At 43.5% G+C, this 27035-nt stretch overlaps 2 protein-coding genes across 2 annotated transcripts; one reads left to right on the top strand and one right to left on the bottom strand.

Moving 5' to 3' along the window:
• Positions 1-25262, top strand: rspo3 (R-spondin 3). Its single transcript, XM_080768793.1, has 6 exons — positions 1-1178; positions 11125-11307; positions 12573-12716; positions 13054-13200; positions 14307-14492; positions 23596-25262. Exons 1-6 carry the CDS (start codon positions 1079-1081, stop codon positions 23829-23831), a joined length of 996 nt encoding a protein of 331 aa, XP_080624919.1. The 5' UTR covers positions 1-1078; the 3' UTR covers positions 23832-25262.
• An 82-nt stretch (positions 25263-25344) lies between these two features.
• mdh2 (malate dehydrogenase 2, NAD (mitochondrial)) lies at positions 25345-27001 on the bottom strand. The gene has a single exon (XM_080768792.1). It carries the CDS (start codon positions 26858-26860, stop codon positions 25835-25837), a length of 1026 nt encoding a protein of 341 aa, XP_080624918.1. The 5' UTR covers positions 26861-27001; the 3' UTR covers positions 25345-25834.
• Positions 27002-27035: the final 34 nt, after the last annotated feature.

Raw genomic sequence — 27035 nt, 5'->3', positions numbered from 1 at the left:
ACCAAATGAGGGATACTAATTTAAATGTCCCGAAATTATATGGTGCGTACTTCAACTTGCGTGTGCGTGTGCGTGTGTGTGTGTGTGTGTGTGTGTGTGTGTGTGTGTGTGAAACTCTCTCTCGCTCTCTCTGGCGTGGGGGTTTGCCCTCTAAATAAACTTTGGAGCGCGTAGAGGGGGAGAGAGAGAAAGAGAAACGGCAGAGGGCTGAAGTCATCAGCGGGCCAGCCGGAGTGAGTGAATGGGTCCTGCACGCAAAGCAGAAAAGCGCTGGAACTGCGGAGATTAGGCTACTTTGGTTCAATTGCCTGCTGCCGACAGCGAGAGAGAGGTGTGTGTGTGTGTGTGTGTGTGTGTGTGTGTGTGTGTGTGCGCACGCGTAGCCTGCGTGCGTGCGCGCGCGCTGCGACAATCAAAAGGACAACGAAACATTCACACCCCGTCGAAACCCGCGACTTTATTGGCACTTTATTTCATAGTTTAGAGGTGGGCGTGTGACCGCGTGCACTTTTGGTACCAACTTTGATGCTGAGATGACGCGAGGACCTTCTCCGCGCCTGGCATAGAGGCTACTAGATACCGGGACGCACAGGCGCATCTCCAAAGAGCTAGAGAGAACTTACAGCTTGGAATACTGGAAGGAGAAATCAAATCTATATCATTTCTGAATATCTCAAACTTGTTTGTGTGTAAATCCATGGTTCTGCTTTCCTCCTGCGCATATAGCGGATGATAGTTTTTTTTTTTTTATCTTCTTTTTGTTGTTGAGTAATGCTCTCAAACACGGCACGGATAACTGCTACCTGACTTCAGCCTGGCTTTCCTGGCGCGTATGAGGATCCTATCCAGGATGTTACTGTCTAAGCGGCCCAGGCATCATTGGGCCACCGCAGATTTTTATCAACACACATCTCATACGTTTGCAACGGGCTGGGGGTCCTGCTCTGTCTAGGAATTCTATAGGCCTACCCTACACCTTCTACCACCGTGTAGCGGGAACAGCCGAGTCATATCCAATAAGTGATTATTGAGGTGGACATTGACATTGGCGTGTGTCGAGTCTCATCTGTGGGCTACTATGCAATTACAACTGATCTCCTTTGTTTTGATCACCTTGCACTGCATGGAATACACTGGTTGTCAGCAGCACAGCAGCGCCAGGCACCGGCAACATAAACGTGAGTATTAAAGCTCAGATACAAAGAAAGCCATAAGGGCGCACTGCGCACTGCGCGCAGTGAGATGCTGCCTGCTTGGTGCGCCCTCCTCATTCTCAGCCACCCCAGGGCGCTGCATGCATGCATGCCGCTGCCTATATGCGCTCATCACCACATTCAGCGCAAGTTCAAGCTACAATAATTTTACTTTATTTTAAAGTAGGCTATAGTTATGTAGTGTGTAGCCTATACAGTCACCTTTTCCGTACTTGTTACAGTTGCTGGAAAATACCTACAGGCTACAAATAACGGCTTTGTCCAAAACACGAAACAGTGGTCAAGTGGTATAGGATGTAGAATACCGGAGAACTCGCTGGTTTACCACCATGTAGAGTAGGCTACTTCACTGCAATCACATTGATGTTTCCATACTCACGCAGCCTCTACATATACTTTTATTCAAATTTAGACGATTTCTAGGCGTTTTCTGACAAATTCCATAACAGTTCAAATTATTCAGCTTTGTCACCTATAGCTATATTGCGCATTAATGCGCACTCTAAATTGAATATAGGCCTATTCAATAAATTGTTTACCTTGCAAGAAGCAATGGCACCCAATCGTATATTCTATTTCTTACCACTTCAAATCCAGCCCGGACTCGGAGAATTGTTTCTTTCGACGCATGCTGCTATCCATCCTATCCTGGACGCCACTCGGTGAGTCGGTAGCTGAGTAGCCTGAGCTCATTCAGTCCGCTAGTTCCCGTCGCTCTCTAGCGGTCAGAACAGTAGCCCACACTATGTGGGGTGCCCGATTCAAGTAGCCTACCCATATTCAAGGGCCACGCTCGTGTTAAGTGTAGTTATTTCCCCTATTTGTTCCACGCCACGGAATGTCTATATAGCTAAATTTGTCTGTTAGCGATTCGAGTATGTAGCCAGGGCCAGGCCTAATTTCCCCCAAGCAGCAGTGAGACAGACTCGTTCAAGATCATATATATAATCAGACTCTGTAAAAGCTATTGGTTTGAGCAAAATCCAGATATCTGCCTGGCAGAAATTGGAAACAATAGGAAGCCACTTGCAGGCTACTTTCCACAAGTTGCACTTCATGTGGTTGTAAAGTGAGGAGAAAGGATCACTTTGTGGGATTTTTACCATCAGGTTGCTATTTTCCTATTTAAATATTGCGCTGTGCTCTATATGTTGTGTAATGCTTATGTACTTAAGATGGAAATAATAACTCACTTTAATTGCCACTCAAAATCTGAGATAACACTAAATGTGGGTCCACCAGAAGAACAAAGGAGAATAAAGTATATTGAGATATGGTCCTCTAAATCTCGTGGTATTTCATATCCCATATATCACCCTACAGTCCAACATTATGTCTCATCTCTTGAGCTATGACCAGCGTTTTTCCATGACACTGAAATGAGTATCAATAAAGTATATTTTTGTATTCTTCCTATGCACACTTTATCACTGAGGGTGTCCAGATGTGCATTCTGACCGAGGAGAGCAGAGATAACTGGAATATTCCATGTATCACCTGCCAGCGTGGCTTAAAACTGTTCATGATGTGCAGTAATAGACTTTAAAGTGATGTTTTTATCTCTGCCACCTGTGGTTGAAGTCCCATGCTGCATTTCTTTCTTTTGAAAAGTTTGCATATACGTAGCTCCATTATTTGAAACTTCGCTGACCAAGAAAAGTCTTGGTTTATTTTAAACAGGTGTAGCCTACAACATCAATTAACACTGGAGTTTTTAGTGTGTAGATGTTGAAATGACACATTGTTTTTACGTATTGTTTATGTATTATTGCCATCTACAGAGTTGTGCTCACAGAGCACTGAGATGTAAAATGAGGAGCTGTGCTCACTTTGGGGAGAGCAGACCCAGTTCAGTTCAGTCCAATATAATTTCGTTCAGGCTTTTTGAGGTAAGCGAGGATCAGTGTGTTCTGTTCTGTTCAATAATAGTTTTAAGCAGAAATAGAGCAAACAAACGTTGCCCCAGACAGAGGAGACGACAGAGAAATAACCTATACTGTATGTGTTGACTGTAGACGTTCATTTTACATGCTTACTTTATTGCACCCCCAAGAGGAATTGTACAGAAATCCTGCTGTCAGTAATGTAGGACAGATGCAGATATACACTGGACTACAATGTCTGTATGCTTTTACCCATACATCATCTCCAGAAGCTAAGAGATCCTTTGAAATGTTAATTTCTGTCTGAAAATGAAATGGAAAAGGAAGGATATAAGACTGGGCAGACTGGGGAGAAAGAGAGAGAGAGAGAGAGAGAGAGAGGCATACTATGTTTTGACTACAGTACAGTCACACCTGATTTTAGAACTATTCCAGGGACCAAAAACAGGAGTATAGCACTGTGTTCTGATGAGCCTGTGTCCCAAGATGAGACATTCTCAGTTGAGCTCATGTTAATATGAACCCGTCTGACTAAGAAATGCACTCACTCTGCATTAAGTGTTCAGGAAGGAGAGTGAACTTCTGCCTTCCCGATTGGCGCAGTAAGCTTTGATTGAATTGAGTTGGACATAAATGGGATGCATCCACAGACAGATATCAAGGAGGATGGAGGGGAGTGAATGAGTACACAATACTCAGAGAGGAAAGGAAGAAGGGGCAGGAGGAGGAGGAGGAGAGAGTCAATGACCATTCAGTCAACTGGCCAAAATTACCATGCAAAGGCTGGGTCAGATCTCCAGGCTTCCTCTGAATGATGATGCATGGGTACCCCCCCCCCCCCCCCCCCCCCTCCACACACACACACACACACACACACACACACACACACACACACACACACACACACACACACACACACACACACACACACACACACACACAAACCACATATTTTAGATTTAATCTGAAGGGAACACAATAAGAAGGGACGGGCATCCATTGTGTATAGCATGATGGAAACCTTAAAAAGACAAGGAAGACATTAAACAATTGTGAAACTTGAACAGAGAATCACTGTCTGTGGTTCCACCTGTCTTCTATTATACTATAAAACTAATATTCTTCTGTCAAAATGTGTGTGTGTGTGTGTGTGTGTGTGTGTGTGTGTGTGTGTGTGTGTGTGTGTGTGTGTTTGTGCGAGCGCGCGTGCGTGCGTGCGCGTTTGTTTCTGTCTTCATGTGTTTATGCATAATGTGGGCGAGTGTGTCAGTGTGAGGGTATGTTAAGCTTAAGCACGATACCACTGCCCAGCTGAGAGGTGTGTGTTGGTGCAAGTGCAAGGGCACGGCCAAATTCCTGTGTCTTAAGACTTCTCTGAATCAGGGCTGCTTGGCAGGAACACATGTGGGCAAATGGACAGCAGTTGTAAAGATTGCTGAGATATGTCAAACATGCAGTACCATGATATATGGCAAATTGGCAGCAAAATCCTGAGCTGAGAAAAGTGGGAGAAATGCCAACTCAAACCCAGTGGCATAAAATGTGTGTTTGAGAGAGAGAAAAACCTCTCCCATGGCACCCGTGGAAGCCATCTCCTCCCAAAACATGTTGCTTGCAAAAGAGATTAGATGCTTGCCTGGGACCCAAACAGTGAAAAACGCATCGCTTCATGCTGAGCTTGTAGATCGGCTATTTTAACTACTTCTTAAAAAAAAATGTTTTACTTTAATTCATGGAATTTCATTTATTTCTTCATGAAATTACTGTTCCGTTTTTGGGAATGTTTTTTGAGAAGGTTTTGAAATAATATTAAAAACAAAATGTGTGAAACAAAAAAACTTAAGGGCCCATAAAAATGGGACCCAACCCAATGTTTGGGAACCAGTATAAAGTATTAGTGCTGAATACCAAAAAGGGACCAAAGGATTAAATGTCCCTTTTGGAGTTTTAGAGCAGGAGTGCAACAAGTATATATTTGGTAAATGGTTCAATTCAATTCAATTCAAACTTTATTTAAGATACTCACAGATGGGTCCATAGAGCAGAACACATAAAACATAAAAGTAAACAAACTATAAATAAACAAAGCATAAACAAACAAGGGGGGCGGTAGGCATCTGCCTTATCTCTGTAGGCTAAAGCGCCAGTGGCTCCATACCTTGGATGACAGCCTAACAGAGCTCTTAGCAGGGTGGGAAAGTGCTACAATGATGCTGTTCACAGAATCTGTTAACCTGCAGTCCTGCACATAAATATATACATCAGGTTTCGTAGCACAGCAGGGCAAGTGGGTACATTTATTTCTACAAACATTTGACTGGCACTACAGCATCTTGGGGCTTTGAGCAGCAGTCTCATACAGTCAAGCAGACTCTCATGCAGTCATTGCGACCAGAGGTCACAGATAACTATTAAACCTTGCGTTCAAACCCTGTCACTCTGACACGTCACCTAACTGAAATCCCGTCGCTCACCCCAGGCAAGCCCCCAGGTCATCGTGACATCACGTGACATCAGTCCCCTGGTCTCCCCAGGCAAGCCCCCAGGTGCCCAGGTCATCGTGACATCATCGTGACATCACGTGACAAAGTTCCATACATGGGCATTCCCAGCTGATACCCTAATACAATCCCTGTTATGGCCATATATGGAGATCCCTGACTGTGATCAATATTAAGCCAATATATGATCATATTGTGACAGTCTCATGATAACCACTGTGGTTGCCTCAAAGGTCACAGTTAACTATAGAATCATACATTTCTCGTCAGTCAGTCAGTGTATCACTCAAAATCCCCATACATGGGGAAGTCCCATATAATATGGTGCCCAGGTCTCGTGACATCGCATGACATCATCATGGATGGAGATGGAGGCTCAAACTGGGAACCTTGCAGTTCACCATCCAGCCGCTCTGTTGGCCACTCTACCGCTGAGCCACTGCCGCCCCATAATGGCTAACTGATATGAATCTGTCATGGTGCATGGTTCACATGGATTTGGCTTTGGATCAAATTCAGTATTTATGTGCATGGTTACCATTACTTTGAAACAAAATGGAGAGTGAATGAAGAGTAAGAGCAGTGCAGTGCACATATCTGTGCCTGGCTGGGTGGCTTACCCAGGGCTGTGTAAATCGTGGGTTGGGTCCATCAGGATCCAGGCCCTTCTACATGTGATTGCATTTTGGGCTTGAGTTGATTCGACGTTCCTTTCATTGATGTATGCTGTTTTATTAATAAGAAATAGGCACCTCCGGAAACTAAATTTGGTAGCCAATTGCATGCAAACAATAAGGCTTATCAAAAACCAGTTTGACACTCATTGTCACACAACACTTGAGATCATGTGTATCTAATTTGGTGAAAATCAATAGCGTATAGAATTTCTGATGCCTCTATTGGTCAAAGTAAAACTTTGTGGGGTTGATCGGACGATGATATTTTGGCCTTTTTTGTAAAGTAGGCCCCTCCTGGAAACTTTGGAAGCCAATTAATAATTAGCCAATCGGAATGGAATGTGAAAAATTGGTACGGTACCTGTGATTTCATTTTGATTGACATTTTATGGTATAGTGATTTGTGTGAGTTTTGGACTAAATCTGGTCGAAGAGTAGCTAAAAGTGTGTTTTTAAGAAAATGGCGGAAACTCTAGTTAGGACAGAAATCAGTCAGGACTTTGCAGTTGAATAGTTTTCAGGGAATCCATGGAAAATTAATGTTGATTGTATGACCTAAGGTTCAAGAGTTATAGAGGGCTGGTGTAGCACCACCTTGAGTCCCTAAAAAGTTAGGGTGGAGTGTCTTCCTTAATTGGCCTACTGGAAGCGTGAATGAAAGGTTTGATGCCAATTGTTTTAGAAGTTTCCAAGATTAGTTGGCACGATTTTTTTCTACTCAGTCTGTGTCTCATAGGACGGCTGTGGGCAGTTTAGAAACCGTCTTCCAGTGACATCATCATGAGGCAGAATATTTTTTAAACCATGTATTTTGATTTATTTATCCATATTCGCATTGCAACTTTTCAGGACTAGAAAGCTTGAATTTTCTATTAGCTTGTATTCCCCATAGATGATGTCACTGGAAGACAGTGTCTGAATTGCGCCATTTTTAATGATTATTAGTGAGGACCTGTTATATGAAGATATGTTGAAAAGTGGTGAAGTGGTCCTTTAAACTATAACTTAAACTTCCCATAAAATGGGGCAGGCAAAAATAAGGACACAGTATACACGCTGACGATCTGACATTAAAGGAACTGAACAAACTGGGGTATATAAATAGACAAAGACTAACTAGACACAGGTGAACTTAAAATACAATCAATCACTAACTAAGAGGACACAGGTGAAACCACTGACACATCACAAGGTAGGTGAGACAAGGTAGCTAGGCAGACAGGAAACACTAGGGACCATACTACAAAATAAGATACAGTAACAGAAAACCAAACAGAACAGGAAGACAAGGCAAAATACTAAACATACAGAGAATAACATAAGTCTAAAGGACTGCAGTATTAGTAAAAAAGTACAAAGGCAAGAATAGTAACAACTGTCTTTCTTGACTTAAGCAAATACAGAACATAAATCAACCACATAACCATTAAGGTCAAGCCAAATATTAGTCCAGTGGTTTGGACCTAAGTCAATGCTCAAATTCAAAGGCAGAGGAGCGAGGCGTGACAGCTAGAGAGAAATCACGGTCTCTCTTTCAGTCTAATATGGACATGTGTTTTAGAGACAATTGGATGCAGTGGGAAAATCATTCTGGCCAACAGATAATAAATGTGAGTTATGTTACTCTTTCTTTGCACAAATGTCATGTTAACTTGACAGACAAGGAAATTACAAGTTATTTCTCAGAAAGTCATCCAAGAAAGTTGTTGGCCTGAAGTTTTATTTGTTATTGTAGTCATATCCAGTAGCTGTACAGATGTTTTGTGTTTGTCTGTTTCCATGCATATGCATGCATTATGTTGCTTTGTGTATCTGTACACTTAGATATGTCTAAGACAGAACTCTAAAATGTTATCTCAGGCACTGGGACAGACTCATACATCTCAGCATTTGCCCTATTGCAGATTCAAACTGAGACACTTTAAACACCACAACACCCCTATTATTTTATCCTATAATAAAATCTGGCCCATACAACCTCACTCAGGAAAACGGTTGATTTGGATTTTGGACCATCAAAGTCTATCCGGAAGGTTTGTCTGCAATGTTGACAAATCAGTTATAAACTAAAAGTGATTTTTTTGTTTTTGATCTCTCCAACAACTTGGTATACTATTACTGAATAGAAATGCATGTACATTGTCGATTGGATTGTGAATCCAGCCCAGTTAAATACACATAGCTGTTAGATATGTTGAGAGGATGTGCTCCATCAGAAACTTGGCCATATCTCTGGTACAGTTTGTTCAACCATCATGATATATAGTGAATGAATACCGTATGTTTAAAATGGGTCAGAAGATGTCTGCAAATGCATTTTAACATCAACAAACGGGTGCACCATAAATGCCAAAAGTTGTATCTCTTTTAATTTATCTCAATGAAGAGCATCTCCTCCAGGATTAAGAATCATTTGAAATGCAAAGCTTGGTTTTTGTTCCTATGTGGTTGTGGACTACCACATGCTGAAATACTGTAACGTAAAGGTTTGAACTATGCTTATAAGCTTGCTAAACACATGGAAAACTATACTGACTATCCATACACACAGATTTAAAGTATATATATATATATAGGCAGAGGCGCTTTGAAATTCGTGGATTAGGATGTTGCAGAGTGCAGACCAACCGGCTGCATGTTCTTTGTAGGGTGCAACGTTTTGCAATCATCATAATATGGAGTGACAGACGGAGACGGGGCAGAGAGAGCAAAAAAGAGAGAGAGAGTTAGGCAGACACGAAGACTCAGAGAGAGGCTTGTATCATTGAAGACTTAAGGAATGCTGACAATGTTACTGTAAGATGAGACAATATCTTTTTCTTTTCTTTTTTCTGTTTTTACCACAGGAAGACTTGCTTCTCACCATAGAAATATTCAAAGTTAACTCTTAGATATACAAAGTCCGGGACTATTGGTCTTTTTGTGGTTTTATATGGAAATGCAAACAGAAATGTAAAAAGGATGACACATGTTAGAGAGGGTTTTGGAAAGGACTGTATAGTAGGGAGTCGGGACTGGTTCTGTGGAGTTCTGATTCATTCGCCCCCGCGGTGTCGGTCAGAACACATTGGACCCCCGGGGTGTCGGTCAGAACACATTGGACAGGAGAGCGAAGGGGTTTTATAGGGCAGCTTTACTGGAAGGTGTAGGCACAGGTAGGGTACAGCCAGGGCAGGCATGGCATGGGTATATGCTGATGAATGATGGTACAAGAACTGAGTGAGAATATAATTGACAATGTGTCAATACAGAAACAATAGTAGCCTAAGTATGAGTAGTCTACAAATACCATACATACAATATCCCAAAATATCACATTACTATGTTTGATCACATAATCAAACATAGTATGCAATCTAGTAGATCTTTAACTACCATACACATAACAACAATACACCTTTCCATAAGCTGCCCAAAAACGTCAAACTTAAACCAATAACTCCAATAATAAGTCTGTTCAGTCTGAAGCTGCGCTAAAGTGGCTTAATTGAGTGCCCAATGCATTTGCAGGAGTACAATAATGGCGGCGCCAGGGAAATACACATGGCCAAAATGAGTGGCTAAATTAGTGGCTAAATTAGATCTAAGGTGCTTAAACATATAAATGTGCACGCCAGTCTCAATTGGTGTACTGAACGTCTCCTCCTGTGACGCACACGGAACCGCTTCGCCAGTAGTCATGTGTCACATTCTCAAGCATGGAAATTATGCCGGTATCACAGTACCAGTAAATGGTAACGGCCCCCTCACTTTAGTCACTCTACCGAGTTGGCTGCCAGATTGGCGTTTTCTAGCTGTGCTAGAATGTGAGAATGCCCTACTGCCCCGCGGGCGCCCTACTACTGGTACGAGGGGGGCCAATCAGAGGCAGGCAGGGGAGGGTCTATGTGCAACCGTATTTTCGTTGTGAATTACGCGTTACTACTGGTTGAATGAATGATGAATGTGACCCGTGGCAGTAAGTATTACTCACACAGTTCTTCTAAGGTGGTAAATAATAGCCAAATGAAAATCAATTTATATTAAATTACACACACACACACACACACACACACACACACACACACACACGTTACGTATGTATATATATATATATATATATATATATATATATAATACCCGAACATGATAGAGCCATATTACCATTGTACGCTGCTATATTTACTGCAAAATCCTGAGTTTAAGAAGTTAAGTTTGAGTGTAGCTCTGAGCTGCTTGACTTCTCTTTTGAGTTCATAGAACCATAATCTATGCAAAACATAACACACACTTGGTCTTCAAAGCATAATAGAAAAGGTTATTTGAGGTCAAGCTGAACCAAATTAATTGTAAAACATTCGACCATATATCTTACAAACTGACTTCCTGAACTATTGTCTGGGGCCCCTAATGGCTCTCTAGGGGCTACTTTTCTTGAATTCATAGAGGGCATCAGTCGTAATTTGTTTTTAAAAACCTGCTTTTCAGGTTTAGACAAAAATTTGTCATTTGCTTTCCTGCTGCTTTTCCTAAAACTGATCCATATGTGAGAGATCCCACTTAAAGATTTTTTTCTTTTCTTTTCTGGTTTTATCCCAGGCACGGACAGAAAGACGTATTTCAGCTGTGAGTTGACAATAATTGGAAACTGGCATTATTATTCGGGTACCCAGAAAATGTGCGTGTGCACTGCACTGCACGCAATGTACTGTATGTACATGTCTACAAGATTTATGCAAGAAGACACTTACCAACTTATTGAATTGAATATTGAATATTGATTATTGCCACTTAAATATGGTCCATCTTCACTTTGTTGAGGTGCGTCTGTTTTCCATTGAATTGTTGGCTCTCCATGTCTTTTCCACAGAGAGCACGGGGTGCCAGCAGAGTGGCTGTCTGACCTGCTCGGACTATAATGGCTGCCTGTCCTGCAAGCCACGTTACTTCATGCATCTGCAGCGTAACGGGATGAAGCAGATAGGGGAGTGTGTGCCTTCCTGTCCTCGGGGGTTCTACGACACACGCTCCCCCGACAGAAACACCTGCACCAGTAAGTTCTATAAGGTTCTATAAGGTTCTATATCTATAAGGTTCTATGACACACGCTCCCCCGACAGAAACACCTGCACCAGTAAGTTCTATAAGGTTCTATAAGGTTCTATATCTATAAGGTTCTATGACACACGCTCCCCCGACAGAAACACCTGCACCAGTAAGTTCTATAAGGTTCTATAAGGTTCTATATCTATAAGGTTCTATGACACACGCTCCCCCGACAGAAACACCTGCACCAGTAAGTGACAGTCATGAATATAAATAACAGCTAAATCCTCGGTTTCATGCTTAGCCAATCCATCGCATGACGCTGCCACACCAAAAATAGACTATCTATAAGCCCACAACGTGCCACATACGACAAAGTATAAATCAGTCTACACTCTACACTGTGAAGATTTTACAATTAGGCCTACATCAGTTGTTATCATGGGATTTCTTTAATAACAAAAGCATTGATCAAAATGGCAAAGAACACCTCTATTTTGCGAATAATACAAATAGGTATATAGATATCTGTATGTATAGGGTTTTAGTGACCTGTGCAGAACACTAGCCTTTTCACTACTCAAGACAAACACATGCACAAGAAAGTGTCTCAAACTTGTCATGAGTCTAATTTGTCCGGTTTATGGTATGTTTTAACTTGCACATAATAAACACAAGGACAAGTTGGCAATTTGGCTCTGAGACCTTGTCAAAATACACGTCCTCTGTCCAGTGTCCATATACAATTCTTTAAATAAAAAAAACAGCTACAGAACAGTCCCTACTGGCCCCAATGCTAGTGATATATATTGCAAATCATCTTCCCTGTTCAAATCTTCTTTGTACTGGAAAGGTCACCACGCATGCTCCCAGTAAAATACATCCATTTGTCTGCAGTGGCCTATATTTTCCTTTCCCAATGACACACACACACATACAGTATGCACACACAGACGTGCAGGCACACGCACGCATGCACGCATGCACAAACGCACGCACGCACGCACGCACGCACGCACGCACACACACACACACACACACACACACACACACACACACACACACACACACACACACACACACACACACACACACACACACACACACACACACACACACACACACACACACACACACACACACACACACACACACACACACACACACAAACACAAATGACACCCTGTATATTTAAAAGGCAGTATATACACACGATAACTTGTGCAGTTAAATAAACGCCAGTGGTGGGTCTGTCATGCATTTCTCTGTCAGAGTGCAGACCGGAGTGCGACTCATGCTTCAATAAGAACTTCTGCACGCGCTGCCGAGCAGGATTCTACCTTCACCTGGGCAAATGCCTGGAGAGCTGCCCCGAGGGGCTGGTCCGCAGCGACACACAGAGGGAGTGCGTTCCCAGTGAGTATTTACTGGTGATGATCACATGTTAGCCAGAGGGGCAATAAATTGACAATTTTGGTCATACACAATAATATCCTTAATTTATCCATTTGTAACTCTTGAGAGTAATAATAATAATAATGATATTCTGAGGGGAAACCGTCGATCGGCTATTTTGGGCGAATACTTTCCCCACTATAACAGAATACAGAAAATATACTAGGATATAGCCCTGAGGGACTATATGGGGTTTAAGTGGTCAAACAGGCAGGGTTTCACAGTGTGTGACAGACGTGTGTGTGTGTGTGTGTGTGTGTGTGTGTGTGTGTGTGTGTGTGTGTGTGTGTGTGTGCAGAGTGTCCTGCGGAGTGTGACTCGTGTGTGAACAGTGACACGTGCACACGCTGCCGACCAGGCCTGTACCAGCTGATGGGAAGGTGCCACCATGTCTGTCCTGAGGACTACGAGCCTGATGACAAGCTCATGGAGTGCACCCCGCAAGGTTAGGCTTACGTGTGTGTGTGTGTGTGTGTGTGTGTGTGTGTGTGTGTGTGTGTGTGTGTGTGTGTGTGTGTGTGTGTGTGTGTGTGTGTGTGTGTGTGCGAGAGAGAGAGAGAGAGAGAGAGAGAGAGCTAGCATGCGTGAGATACAACATATCGGAATTAGATGATCTCATTCGCACGAAGCCCAGTAGCAAATAAACGGAATCCCAAACACTGTCTGGAAATGATCTTCATTCAGTAACAACACTTCATTTACAAGGTATAGTTTGTACTATATCATGCTGTTGCAGAATAATGATTATTTTGCAAGTTCCAGACTTGGTTCCAGACTTTAATAGTTTGTGGGATTGCTCTCTCCATTGGCACTGGCATCATCTGGTGCACCTTTAATTTCTTAAGGTGTGCATGCATCAGCCTTTAGTCAAATATATTTAAGTATAAGACTAGCTCATAGCTTTTGCTCCTAGTCCTAATTTATGTGTAAAACAAGTTATCATTATCAAAAACAGGAGAGAACACAATAGTGCTATAGGCACAACAAACCATGCTTAATCAAAACAAATAGGACAAGCTCTTGGCCATTGATTAATTTTGGGACCATGGTGACAATGGTGACCATGAGTTTGACCTTTCAAGGTCACTCAAGGTCAAATTAGAAACAAACAATGAATATGTCTCTTACTTAAACAGTTGTTGAGTTATAGGATACGATGATGTTCTGTATCTGTCCTGTGTTTCATAACTGTGGTAATGTTTTAGACAATGTAAACATTTCTGTGACCTTTGACATGGCTCTGACCCATACCTCCAATGTTTGATCAGCTCAATCAATGGATCATTTCAAATCATTGCCCATATTTCCTGGAAGTTTTGTGTCATTCTGTGAAGCCGGTTGCTAACACAGATTGACAAAAACAATATCCTCATAGCTCAGTTCAATAGAACATTATTTTAGCTCTTACTTTAGAAACAATTCTGGTAAGAAGAAAATAAATACAGATCAGACTAGAAAATAATTCAGTGGATCGGAAGATGAAATTGAATAGAATCTTCTTTTAGGAGATCATATTCACACAAACGTTCTGATACTGACCGTGTTCCACAGTGCACTGCGAGGTGGGTGAGTGGGGCGAGTGGAGTCCCTGTGCTCGGGCAGGGAGAACCTGTGGATTCAAGCGGGGCCAGGAGACGAGGACGCGGCAAGTCCTCCAGTACCCATCACCCTTTGGAAACCCCTGCCAAGAGATCTCCCAGATCAAAGAGTGCCTGGTCAAAAGAAAGAGATGTCCAGGTAAATGGAATGAGAAAATTGTTGAATTCCAATACCCAAAATTTCGGCAACTCGCTCACTCACACTTGATCACTCCAGCATGGTGGTGTTACGGTGAAATTGGTGACCTGCAGAAATATGTGACAATCTTGTAGACGTCACATAATGTCAGTGTCCAAACGTAAATCATTGTGGTTTGCTTATTATTAACAGAGTTAAACCTAGCGATATTTAGGCCACGTATCATTTAAAGACTTCCATGTAAGTTATGTGAAGTCCACAAGATGGTCACACATTCCGGCAGATCACCAATTTCACCGTAACGCCGCCATGCTGGAATGACAGAGTGTAAGTGAGCGAGTGGCCGAGATATTGGGTATTGGAATTTGGCCAAGATGTTATTGATGATGATTATGAGGAAGAAGGAAAACCCTGTTGTGCAGAGGTGTGCTTTGGTCGTTATATATGTTGTGGCAACCCAGGGGAGAATAGGCAAGATTCACAATAAAAGAAGAGGCTCAGAGTCAGATTCAACATGTAACTTAAATTGTCTTTCATTAACTTGTTAGGGAAATGGGGAAAACGGGGCAAAACGTCAACTGAGGGTTCCTCCTGTCAGGGACTTGGGCTTCTATTCACAGTCCTGTGGGCAGAGCAGAGAGAGAGCTTACTTACTTACTCCTCTTCGTCCCCAATGGGACAGAAGGCTTCAATGAGCGCTCTCCATTTAATTCGATCCCTGGCAGAATGTTGTGCCTCTCCCCAGGACAGGTTCATCTGTTCCAGCTCCTGCGTCACACTTCTGCGCCAGGTGGTTTTGGGCCTCCCAGGTTTTCTTTTGCCTGGTGGTGTCCATCTTAAGGCCACCTTTGTGATGCAGTCCTGCTCCATTCTCAGTACATGTCCTAGCCATCTCAGGCGTCTGTGTGTAATGTCCTTGTTAGAGAGAGAGAGCTAGTGACTACGTATTCAGGTGGGGGAGAGTGCTGTATGCTCTCCCTGGTGGAGTTCAGTCGGCTTGTGAGATTATGAGATATCCCTCATACCAGCCTCCTCATGAACAGAGTGATTCCTGCTTCCTCACTCCTCCATTAGTCCAAACTGACTCACCAGACAGCTTGGGCGTCGGCTATTTAAAAGCTTCTGGTGATTGCCTTACTGGCTGCAGGTGCGTCCATGTACAGGCTCCCATTGGCTGCAATACCTTTACAGAGTGATATACTCCCTCTATCACCTCCCCCAGCCTCCTTCTGTGGGGAATAGGCCTGGCTGTTTCCCCTGGTTTGCCACAATGTGTCTGGCTTATCTATACCACAGGCATTCAAATAATTTCCTGTCTGATTGTTATACCGTATCCCACCATTTTCATCCATTTCTCTTTTGCAAAGTGTCAAAAGCAACGTGCATAATGGTGTAATCGTAGCAACCTTTTTAAACTGTTTACATGCCAGATATGTGCAGCTGCTATTGATTCCTGTCATTCTGACTCAATTCAATGCTTCTAATAATTTTATAATATGGCAGCATTTCAGTTCTCTATGAAACCCAGACTCGCTGCTCCAGCCTGTATAATCTGAACTAGTCATTCTTCCGTTGGGGACTATGGCTGTTTACTCAGAGGATTTTCATTGTGGTTAGAGCGGAGGACAGAGGGGGGGACACACATGTGTGATGTTGCAATAGGGTTGTTGTGTGTTTTTCCCCTGAGACCTTTTTCGATATTTAAACAGTAAAACCGCTTGCTCTGCTTCTCATAAACATGGGATCGCGTGATCATCTCTAATGAATTGAGTGCAAAATGCTTCTCAGACTATAGAGCCGTAAAAAGGCATGTGAAGATTTTAATTGTGTACAAAGTGTACAATACGTGCGCACATCTCCATCACCGTTTAGGCATGTGAAGGTTTATGCTAGCGTGCGTGCGTGCATGTCTGACTGTGTGTCTGAATCTGTGTGTCTGTGCATCATAAAAGTGGTGTTTTGTGGCTGGTTGTTGTTCTGCCATCCATGTAGTGTTAAATGATAGATCACAGACAGGCTAGGCTGTGATCCAGTCCCCTGGGGCCTCACACTCTGACAGAACAAACAGTGGATGTGTGCATGCGTGTGTGCCTGCGTGCATGCGTGTGGCGCGCGTGTGTGTGAGAGAGAGGGGAGTGGGGGTACATGTGTGCATGTGTCTGTCATTCTGCTCCAGACTCTGGAGCAGAATGGTCAGTTCAACATCAACATCCTCCCATAGGGAGGCACGCAGCGACTGGGGATCAGAATAGCTTTATCCCCACACACAGTGTGTGTGTGTGTGTGTGTGTGTGTGTGTGTGTGTGTGTGTGTGTGTGTGTGTGTGTGTGTGTGTGTGTGTGTGTGTGTGCCCAGGTTGACGTGGATTTGAGTGTATAGGTTTAGGCATAGTGTCTGTGAGTTTAGGGTTAGGGTTGGGGTTATGCATAGTTTTTGTGAAGTTAAAGGTTAGAGGGAGTCTCGTGTTGACACATTCACAGACAAAGCAGATACACTCCTTGTATGTGTGCGCACCGCCGGACACACATACATAACAAACAGCTTGTCCAACACGGCTCACTAACCACTAACATAACTACAAGGCCCACACACTCTAGGTGGTAATTTGTAAATAGAGTCAACTGCATGGATCCAATCTGTAACGCAGACAGATATGTGCCCTCTGTCACCCCTGTCTTGTTCCTCAATGTGTGTGTGTGTGTGTGTGTGTGTGTGTGTGTGTGTGTGTGTGTGTGTGTGTGTGTGTGTGTGTGTGTGTGTGCGTGTGCGTGTGCGTGTGTGTGTGTGTCTCACTGTCCTCCATCTGCCACTTTCACTCCCCCTCTTTCACTCACTCTATCTCTCTCGATTCATTCTCTCAGCTTGTTCCCCTTCACACAGACGCCTGCACACACACGGATACACACATTCCCTCCCGTCACTATAGCACTCCAAAGAAAACAACAGGCCACCTCTCTCACTCACCCCACCCTGTCACCTCTCTCACCCACCCCCCCTTCCCTCATCACTCACCTCCTCCCCTTATCACCCACTCAGCTCCCTCCCCTCTCTCAGCCTCACCTACAGTATACCCCGTCCTCTCACCTGGCCCACCCTATAGGCTCTCCCTGATCTGAACCACCATACCCTCTCATTCCTCTCACCCACCCCACCCTGTGTACCACCGTACAAACACCCAACCCATTCTCCCTACCGGGGATACTGGTTGATTGGGTCGGTCGCTGAGACTTGGTGTGGAGTTGAATTGAGTTGACCGCTTTATTGGTCCGTTCTGAGCCTCGTAAAATGATTCAAAGTCAGAGAGTGAGAGATGATGATATGTTACACAATTCAATGAATGACTGAGTCCAGTCAGTGTGGTTTGATTTGTTTATTTTACTGGGCGTTCTGTGACAAAACAAACACATAAACATTACAATGTATAAACTAAAACACGTAACGTTTCTGTCCAGCCTGCATACAATACAAGATTGTGGGTATGGCATTCATTCATAATCATTCCTGTGTCAGGTAGTGGAGAGAGAAGGGCACAATGCTGGATAGCTCTACACTACAGTGAGTAGAGTCAGATATTCTCTGGAGTCTGGGCTGTCATGCTTGAAATAGGCCTAGGCATTCCTCATCAGAAAAGTCAGTCTAAAACCCTCAACTCAGGTTTTAGTCATTACCCGAGGGCCAACACAGATACAGATACAAAGGGTAACAAGACTACTCGCCCCGTTTCTGTTTTCCTCCCAGAATTTTCCCCAGTGAGACTTTCATGACAGCAGAACAGCCTAAGTACAAATATAATTTATGAAAAGCTACTACAGTGAAGTCTGTTCACAGAAGTTGTTAGGATATGTGGGGATTATCTGACGAGGTACCATTTGAGGGGGGCAAAACCTTACATATACTACATAATACTAAATTGTTTATAGGTAATAATATAGCCTTTCCACAGCAGTATCTTTTTATATTTTTCCAAAAAGAATACAAACAGCCAATAGCATATTACAAAGTTATCCCCCTCACTAGGGAAAATTCCGGGAGGAAAAACGGGCAAGCACCGGGGCGAGTAGTCCAGTATTCATACAAAGCAGTGCGTGCGTGCGTGATTACCCAGCTGCCCCAGCCTCTTAATTATGTGTTTTGTCACGTCAGTGTCCTTTCCTGGCTGTTTATGTTGTGAACATGCTATGCAGGTAGTGGTCCCCCAGCAGAGCCTCCTGTCCTCCCCAGTCCCCACCATCATTACAAAAATAGTAAATCTACACGCAAGATCTCCAAGTGAGCTATTGAGCTATTTTCGCTGCACTACACCCCAATACGACGAAATAAGTAAACTCATAGTGGTTAACACAGTTTTACTTTGACTGCGTACTTGTTTATTGATCTTCCCTTTATTGCTGTGGCACCCTAGGCCTAGGGTGCCGTGACGCAAGTCCAGGGGTGCCACAGATACTTAGATCATTTTAGGAATGTATCAATATCACTTCGATTTAACCAATTAGGCCCTGTAAACTTTGTAAAACGGACCTGAGTTGCACTGTACTCTCTACTTTGTACGTTCTTTTTCCATCTACACCACATCTCTTTGCCAAAAAATTGCAGATCTACAAACTCACAATGTTGCGACACATTGTGAGTTTGTAGATCATCTCTTTTTTTTGTTGAGAACCACTGTTCTAGCGTCACCATTTTATCTACTTCCCCTTTACAAAACTCTGCAAACGCACTTCTACCACATTCTGCGACTCTTTTGTCATCTTTACCGCACTTTCTCTGCACTTTCATTCAACGTCCTTCAACTTTGCTACCTAATGCCTTTCTTTACCTTTTCATTCTATCTTTTAACATCTTCATTCTCCAACCATCATGGTTTCTATTCTCAAGTTCTACGTTGTCTCTCTCTCCATTCATGAACTCACTAATCACCTGAATACATATTAATTATTTTATTAAACTCCCTTATGTCTTCCAGTTTGATGTACAGATACATTCAGGGATGTATCTTTTGTGGGATTAATTTGGAGGTTTGTCTGAGAATTTAGTTCACATAGAACATGAATTATTACTCACCACCAATGAAGTGGTGTCCTTTTTATTCTGAACTAGGTAAACTTTTCTCAGTTTCCGCACTTATTATATATATATATATATATATATATTAGGAATTAGCCTGTATGAATGAAGTATCAACTATAATAGTTTTGATGTTAATGAAGCGACGCCTTGGTATTTCACATGTCCGTATAATTTATGCGTCATGGGTGGCCCTGACGTGTAAAGGCCTTTAGATATGATTTAAAGTTTTCAAGAGTTGGCAGTGAAAAATCACAACTTCCAGGAGGAAGTGATTAGCTCCTAAAAGCTGTAACTGTAAGTGGGTGATATCGTCTTGCAACAAGCAAAAAGCAACAGGAAACAAGAAGACACATGCAAGCCCTGAATGTCAGGGGAAAACCTTGGCTCTGCTCATCCCTTATCCATGTGTAGAGATTGTGAATGTTTATACACATCCTTACCCGCCTCCATGCCTTTCAAGTTAACGCTGGTTAATTTGTCCTCCGATCGACCTACTGTTCACCTCTCTATCTCTCTAGCCGGATAGATTGGGTGCCCTCTGCCAAACTTAACCCCTTAAACAGGCCACCCCCTGCAGCCCCCCCCCCCCACACACACACACACACACACATATATACAATCATGCTTCACCCCTCCACACATGCAGTTCCCCTCCTACGCATATATACACGCTCGCATAGGACACCCCCAGACACACAGACACACACACACACACACACACAGACACGCCAGCACCAACTAGTCAGTGAGGAACGTTACACACACGTACACACAACATCCCCCCCTGCACAATAATGCTGGCGGCCGCACGGCGGGCATTCCTCCTACAGGACAGGCCAGAGCCTTTAATCCCAGCCTGGCTCCCGCCAGAAGCCCCCCGGACGACAGCACGCCTGCCACGGAGGATGTGCCATCATTACACTGATTGTACAAACACACATGCATGCACGCACGCATGCGCATGCGCACGCACACACACACACACACACACACACACACACACACACACACACACACACACACACACACACGCACACACACACACACACACACACACACACACACACATCCTTGCTCCGTCTGTTTTTGTCCCCTCACTAAAATATATTTGGTCATGTGGCCATATTGCTCTCCGAAAAGGTTTAGTTTCACATTAGTGTTTTTATCTCTCGAAAATATGTTATTTTCATGGTTGTACGACAGCTCTCTCATGCACTCCCTGGTCTGTCTGTCTCTCACTCACTGTGCCAGACAGTCTATGGCAGCTTCTCTCCAGTAAATCCCCTTTGCCCCATTCGGCAGGACAGTTTACTGGCCAGCAGTGTGCTCTGTGTGACCATTTGAGCGTTCTAGAAGTTACAACCATCTTTTCAGCAGAGTTAACAGCCATGAATGGCTTTAAAATATAATTATGGATGTGAAAGAGATATTCCTCTCATCACCTAATTATAGAATAATAGAAACAATATAGTAATCGTATACCCTGAAGAAGGTAGTTGTCTAAAACGTTGGTTTCAATTTCTCTGCGTCCATAATAAAAGATTGGCACACTAGTGTGTGCAGCCACCTTTATGTCTCTTAAAGACTAGTCTTTTACAATACAGTAATTAACTTGACTGTGAGATATTAAAAGCATACATCACATCGCATCTTGAGACCAGACATAAACCATTGTTTTACCCAATTTAGGGCCTGAATGCAATAAGCAACTTGAATTTAAAATTACAAGAAGAAAATGACCACATTGTGTTACTAAAGTGTGATTCATATTATGAGTATGAATTCAGCATTGGAGATACTATAATCATTAACCTGATCCTTTTCCAAATGCTTCAGCTAGTTCAAAGACATTTCTCCATCAACGTGTTTGTGGGTCAATGTTAAAAACCACGGATAAGTGCATTGTAGGCTATACACAGTCAAATCTAAATTTCACTGTGTATAATGTTGTGCAACACTTCACAGTACAACCTATTCACATTTGTGGACAATCGATTCCAGATGATATTTTGGTATCCCTGTAAAGATCTGCTTTGTGAGGCACTATGGTGACCAAGCTTGGATGTATTCACATGAGATGAATACATATTTTTTGTGAGCTTGTAGATCTACTATTATATCTGAATATTCTCAGATTTGTGGGCCAGATGTTTGTTTATTTATTTTGTATCAAATGTTTGTCTATTTTTGCCTTTTATGACATGCCAAGAATGGGGATGCTGGGGTTCATGTGGTTAAACTTGACATGCTGTACATCTCTTATATTGGAATACCTTTGAATACTCATTACTCACAAAGAAACACTTTACTCTTAAGATCACATAATGTGAGTCTTTAGGGTAGATTTGGTTTGGCATTAAAGAAATGTGATAAATGTATTTAGAGTGTTCCAAAACACCAAAAGCATGGTAAGCACCTAATTCAGGGTCCATGCACCCCTTGTCAATACTGCATGATTGATCAGAAACTGTTACAAGTCCAACTAACAAAATACAGGTTGGTTTGATAAACGCTCCTCCTAATGATCTCAACATTGGCATGGATTAGGTTTCTGCTTTGGCTCTGCAAAAGCGGAGAGAATACAGTGTGACTAATCTGTTGATCTTATAAATAGTTATGGTGTCAAGGCAAAGAAAACATTGTGAACCCAGAGGACTTCCTGTGTTGAAAGGGGAGAGTGATGAGTCGAAATGAGTCAGACCACCAAGATATGCTATCTGTCCATCAATTCATCCGTCGCTTTTAGTGGATTTTGTTGCTTTAATTTTTCAACAAAACCTTTTTCACACTGCAGCGTTTGTACACCGACAGTGTACATATGCATGTGAGTACATACAGGTTCATTTGTATGTGTGTATGGGGGCAGGGGCCATCTCTTCTCCCCCTCACAATTTGTGTCTCCTTACCTCTAAGGTCTTTCATTACTCCTGGTTAAAGACTAAACACAGTTGGCTGGCAGGGCCCTGTATCGCTTTGAGTGGACCTTTGGAATGTATGGGTCAGGTCTGGACTGGCAGAGCAATGGTGAGCCCCACTACCCGGTCCAGGCAAGGAACTGGGCTGATTAATGGAGAGAGGGAGAGGAAGGGAGTACGGGGGTGCTATGAGGCAGATGGGGGAGGAAGAAAGAGATATGGTTCTTTCTCTTTTGCTCCAACTCTATCACCCCTCTTTCTCTCTCTCCCCGTGTCCATGCCTACTGCCTACTTCAGCAGTTTCACAATCCCCATGCATCCAGCCAGTCAGACAACCATCCAAGCAGGCTATGGTGCTCCACTCCAGTCACACATGGACAGCAACAGCACAACAACAGGAAAGGGCCCCTGGTTTCACTAGCTAGATCTGTCTCCACTCGCCCTGGGGGTGTATCTTGTTATTATCATTAATAACTTCTGCCTGAGCTCCAGCAGATAAACCTCCAGCATTCCTAAACTCCTTGTTTTGTTTATGAGATGGTGTTGCAAGAGCAGATAAATTGGGGGGTTTATTTAAAGGCTTTCTATTTTGGACAAAGCCTGCTTATCAGAGGGGATTGCAACAGCTGAAAGTCTGGGTGTGGCGTCTGTCTGTTGGGGTAGACTGACATCTTGTGGCGAATGGAGAACATTGCATGAATGAATGTCAAAATCTGTCACATAGCACAAGTTAGTAGGCCTACTGTGGAAAAACATTTAAACATTAAACTATCCATGCAATCTTTTGCATTCTAGGAGTTTCAAATGTCTTTCTTTCATCCTTCTGCAAAAGTCCCACCACATTTTTTTCCCTGTGGATTCAGAATAACAGCACTTATTTTGTTAAGAAAACGCAATGTGTGAAATTAAACTGATTTGGCAGATGCTGGTTTGAAACGGCTTAGCTGGAATGAATGTATGAACAGTATTCATGGACACTGGACCACAAAGAGAAATCTCTTCAGTACCAGCCAGAACAAAAACAGATGCTATGATGTGGTGAGGATTACACTGTACTGTACGGATAGTTCCACATTTTACATGACATGCTGACTGTATCCTTTTTCTGCTCTTTGGTCCAGGAGGCAGGAGGAAGGGTGAGCGAAGGGGGGAGCGGAGAAATCGCAACAACCGGAGAGACAAGGACAGCCAGGAAGGGCGCAGGGAGAGGAAACGTGAGAGAGAGAGGGAACGAGAGAGGGAGAGAGAGACAGGTGACCGTGAAGACTCTGAAAACAGGAACAAAACAGAGCACCGGCACCGCAGAGGCCAAGACACACACCTGGCCTCACCGGAGGAGGATGGTGCCGCAAAGTAGCGCTCCACCTTCAAATGACTCTCCACCTTCCATTCCCCTATTCCTTCTCCTCCCTTCCACCCCCACCCCGCCCCCCACAACCCCTCACCGCAGGGGTGCTGCTGCTATCTGTATGATTTGAATATACTGTTTATGCACAAGAAAGATGGGGCACATTCAGCCACAAGGCTTGGGCCATTATGGACTTTAAAAATCATTTTCTTAGTTTCTACCCCCTCCAGCTCCACCCTATCTCTTGTTCACCACTAGTCTCTCCGTCACTTTTCCCCAAACTTGCATTTCCCTAAAATGCATTAGAGAAATATGACTGCTGTTGTGACTGGACAAGACAAAAAAGAGCAAACATTTGGGAAAAGTGGAGGACTGATAGGCAGATGGATGGACATGCATATCGGAGGGACATTGAGGTTATATTATGTGCTTGTTGATATGGTTATTTAAAAGGGGCCCAGGTACAACATTGCGCCTTTTTTATGTAGATTTTGTGACATTATGTAGAATCATTGTTTTTATTCTTTAGATGTCTTTACAATTTTGCTTATGTCATTTGTATAAAAAAAGGAAAAAAAAACTTGTTTGCTCATCATCTTGTGACATCACCACCACCACCAGTGACATAATGAAACAGATAGCTGCATGTTGTCATTATGTAAGTCAAATGGACTGAATGTTTTGTCATTGGAATAAGGCTGCAGAGGGGGAAAAACAAATATATTGTTTCTTCTGTATCTCTGGGAGGGGAAATGCTAATTTGGCTCAAATTAATGACTAGTTTAATCAGTCACTGGTTCTGCCTATTGGTGCAAACAGGGTCTGTGCTTTCAATAAAGCCCCTGACCAGAAACCAAAAGTACCTTAATGTCAAATAAAATTATAATGGGTTTGTATGAGTCTGTGTTGTTTTCATCATCTCTACTTTCTGTGTAACCTGTCACATACCGCTATAGACATACAGCACAAGAAGTGATAATCCCATGATATGTCACTGTTGGGCAGATTCCTTATGTCCAAAACCACAACTTTTCAGGAAATGGAAAAAAATGAACCAGTGATCCAACTTTCATACAACAATGTATATGGAGATTTTTTTTAACCAGACAATGATAATATACACAGCTCTGGAAAAATTAAGATTCCACTCCAAACTTTTCTCAAGTTATCATATCTATGGCAACCATTTCATTACAGTGTCTAATTCCAACACAAACACACCTAAAGAGTTACTCATTAGGTAATCAACTGAACTAAATCTTTAACGAAGAGAATTATAATAAAACTGTTGTGGACGCTAATCCTCTTGCAATGGCAGTTGGAAGGCAAACACAACCCAAGTAATATACTTTGAAGAAATCAGGGTTGAACTATTGGATGAATACATTAAAACAATTATCGTTTTAGAGATAATTTTGCCCTTCAATTTTTCCATGGCTGTATATGGGATAACGGCAACAAGCAAAAACAAAGCTGAGATACAGTAGGTAGAGTAGAATTATAGAACGGACACATTAACATAGTCTGTTCAGTTGGTTTTATTCTTTAAAGGTCAGATGTTGATCAGACTGACATTGAATTTGATTCAATTAGAAACATCCCACTCATCAGCAACAAACAGGTAGTTGAGACAGTTTTTTCTCCATTCTTTAAGCAGCAGTGAGGGGGTGGGGCATTCTGCACAAAATATAGCTTCTCCTGCAATAAAAATAGACATGCAAAACACATCCATCACTTGGGCTTGTAATTTAGACAAGACATACAGGAAGTTCACAGTAGCAGTATGGAAACATATGCCCTTTAAAACTAGGTACAGTAACAGGAACATCAAGGTCAGAACTAGGGTCTTTAAACCAAGGTTAACCCCCACAGCTACGAAAAAACTATAGAGGAAACTGAGAGTCTGAGGTGCCTGCCCTAGGATGCCATTGACATTCTAAGACAGTCTTAGATAACTGAATAAAGAATGCTGTGAACTATTAAGTGGTACATATTACATAGCAATGGCCCATCTATTTGGGCACAAACGCGGCCGCAAACTCCTCGCCCTTCTTGATGGAGCCCTTAAGCTCGCCAATAGCGTCAGCCACCAGCTTCTCCTCAAAGGCGGTCAGCTTCCCTAGGCCGAGGTTCTTTTCGATGCCGTTCTTCCCGAGGAGGAGAGGTGTTGAGAAGTACTTGCACTCCGTCTCCTCCGACCTGACGTACGCACACTCCACCACACCCTCTTTCCCATTCATTGCATCCAGGACGGAGAAGGTGAAGCGGGCACCTGCATAGGCCATGGAGAGGGTTGCAGAGCCAGCTCCAGCCTTGGCCTTCACCACCTCAGTGCCTGCCTCCTGGATCCTTCCAGTCAGGGCCGCCAGCTGGTCAGCAGGGAACTCTACTTTGGGTGTGCATTGTGAGATTAGGGGAATGATGGTCTTTCCTGCATGCCCACCAATAACTGGCACATTGACTCGTGCTGGGTCGAGGCCCTTGAGGTCTGCCACAAAGGCATTTGCCCTGACAATGTCGAGGGTCGTCACGCCGAACACTTTGTTGGGGTTGTAGACGCCATGCTTCTTCAACATCTCAGATGTGATGGGGATGGTGGAGTTGACGGGGTTAGCGATGATGCAGATCATGGCTTCGGGGCAGTAGCGGGCACAAGCGTCGGCCAGGGTGGCCACGATGGTCGCGTTGGTGTTGAATAGGTCATCACGGGTCATACCTGGCTTCCTCGGGACCCCGGCGGGGATTACCACCACCTCGCAGCCTTGAAGGGCAGCGCCGAGCTGGTCGGGCCCAATGTGGCCCGTGACTTGGGCCCGGGTCTCGATGTGGCTGAGGTCGGCTGCCACGCCGGGCGTGTGGAAGATGTCGAACAGCGAGAGGTGGCTCACCAGAGGGCTGTTCTTCAGCAGCAGGGACAGGGGCTGGCCGATGCCCCCTGCCGCGCCGAGCACCGCGACTTTAGCGTGGTTCTGGGACGACGTTGACAGGCTTCGGGCGACGGCCGCGCACATGGCGGGTCTCACGGCTCGGGAGTACATTCTTGATGGTTTGGTTTGCAGTGCTTTAGCGTTAAATGGCTGAATTCAACGTCCCCGTTGTTGTATGACACCAGTGTCCTCTAACCGAAGCGTACCGGAAGACCAGGCGGCTAGCTTAGCAGCTGGGGTAAATGGCAAAGGTATAAGAAGGCGTCATCAGCCTGCGTCATCAGCC

This window comes from Protomyctophum bolini (assembly GCF_963924005.1).
Source record: "Protomyctophum bolini genome assembly, chromosome: 7".
NCBI lineage: Eukaryota > Metazoa > Chordata > Actinopteri > Myctophiformes > Myctophidae > Protomyctophum > Protomyctophum bolini.
Note: the sequence above shows the minus strand (reverse complement) of the source record. Positions and strands in the feature narration are given on the sequence as shown.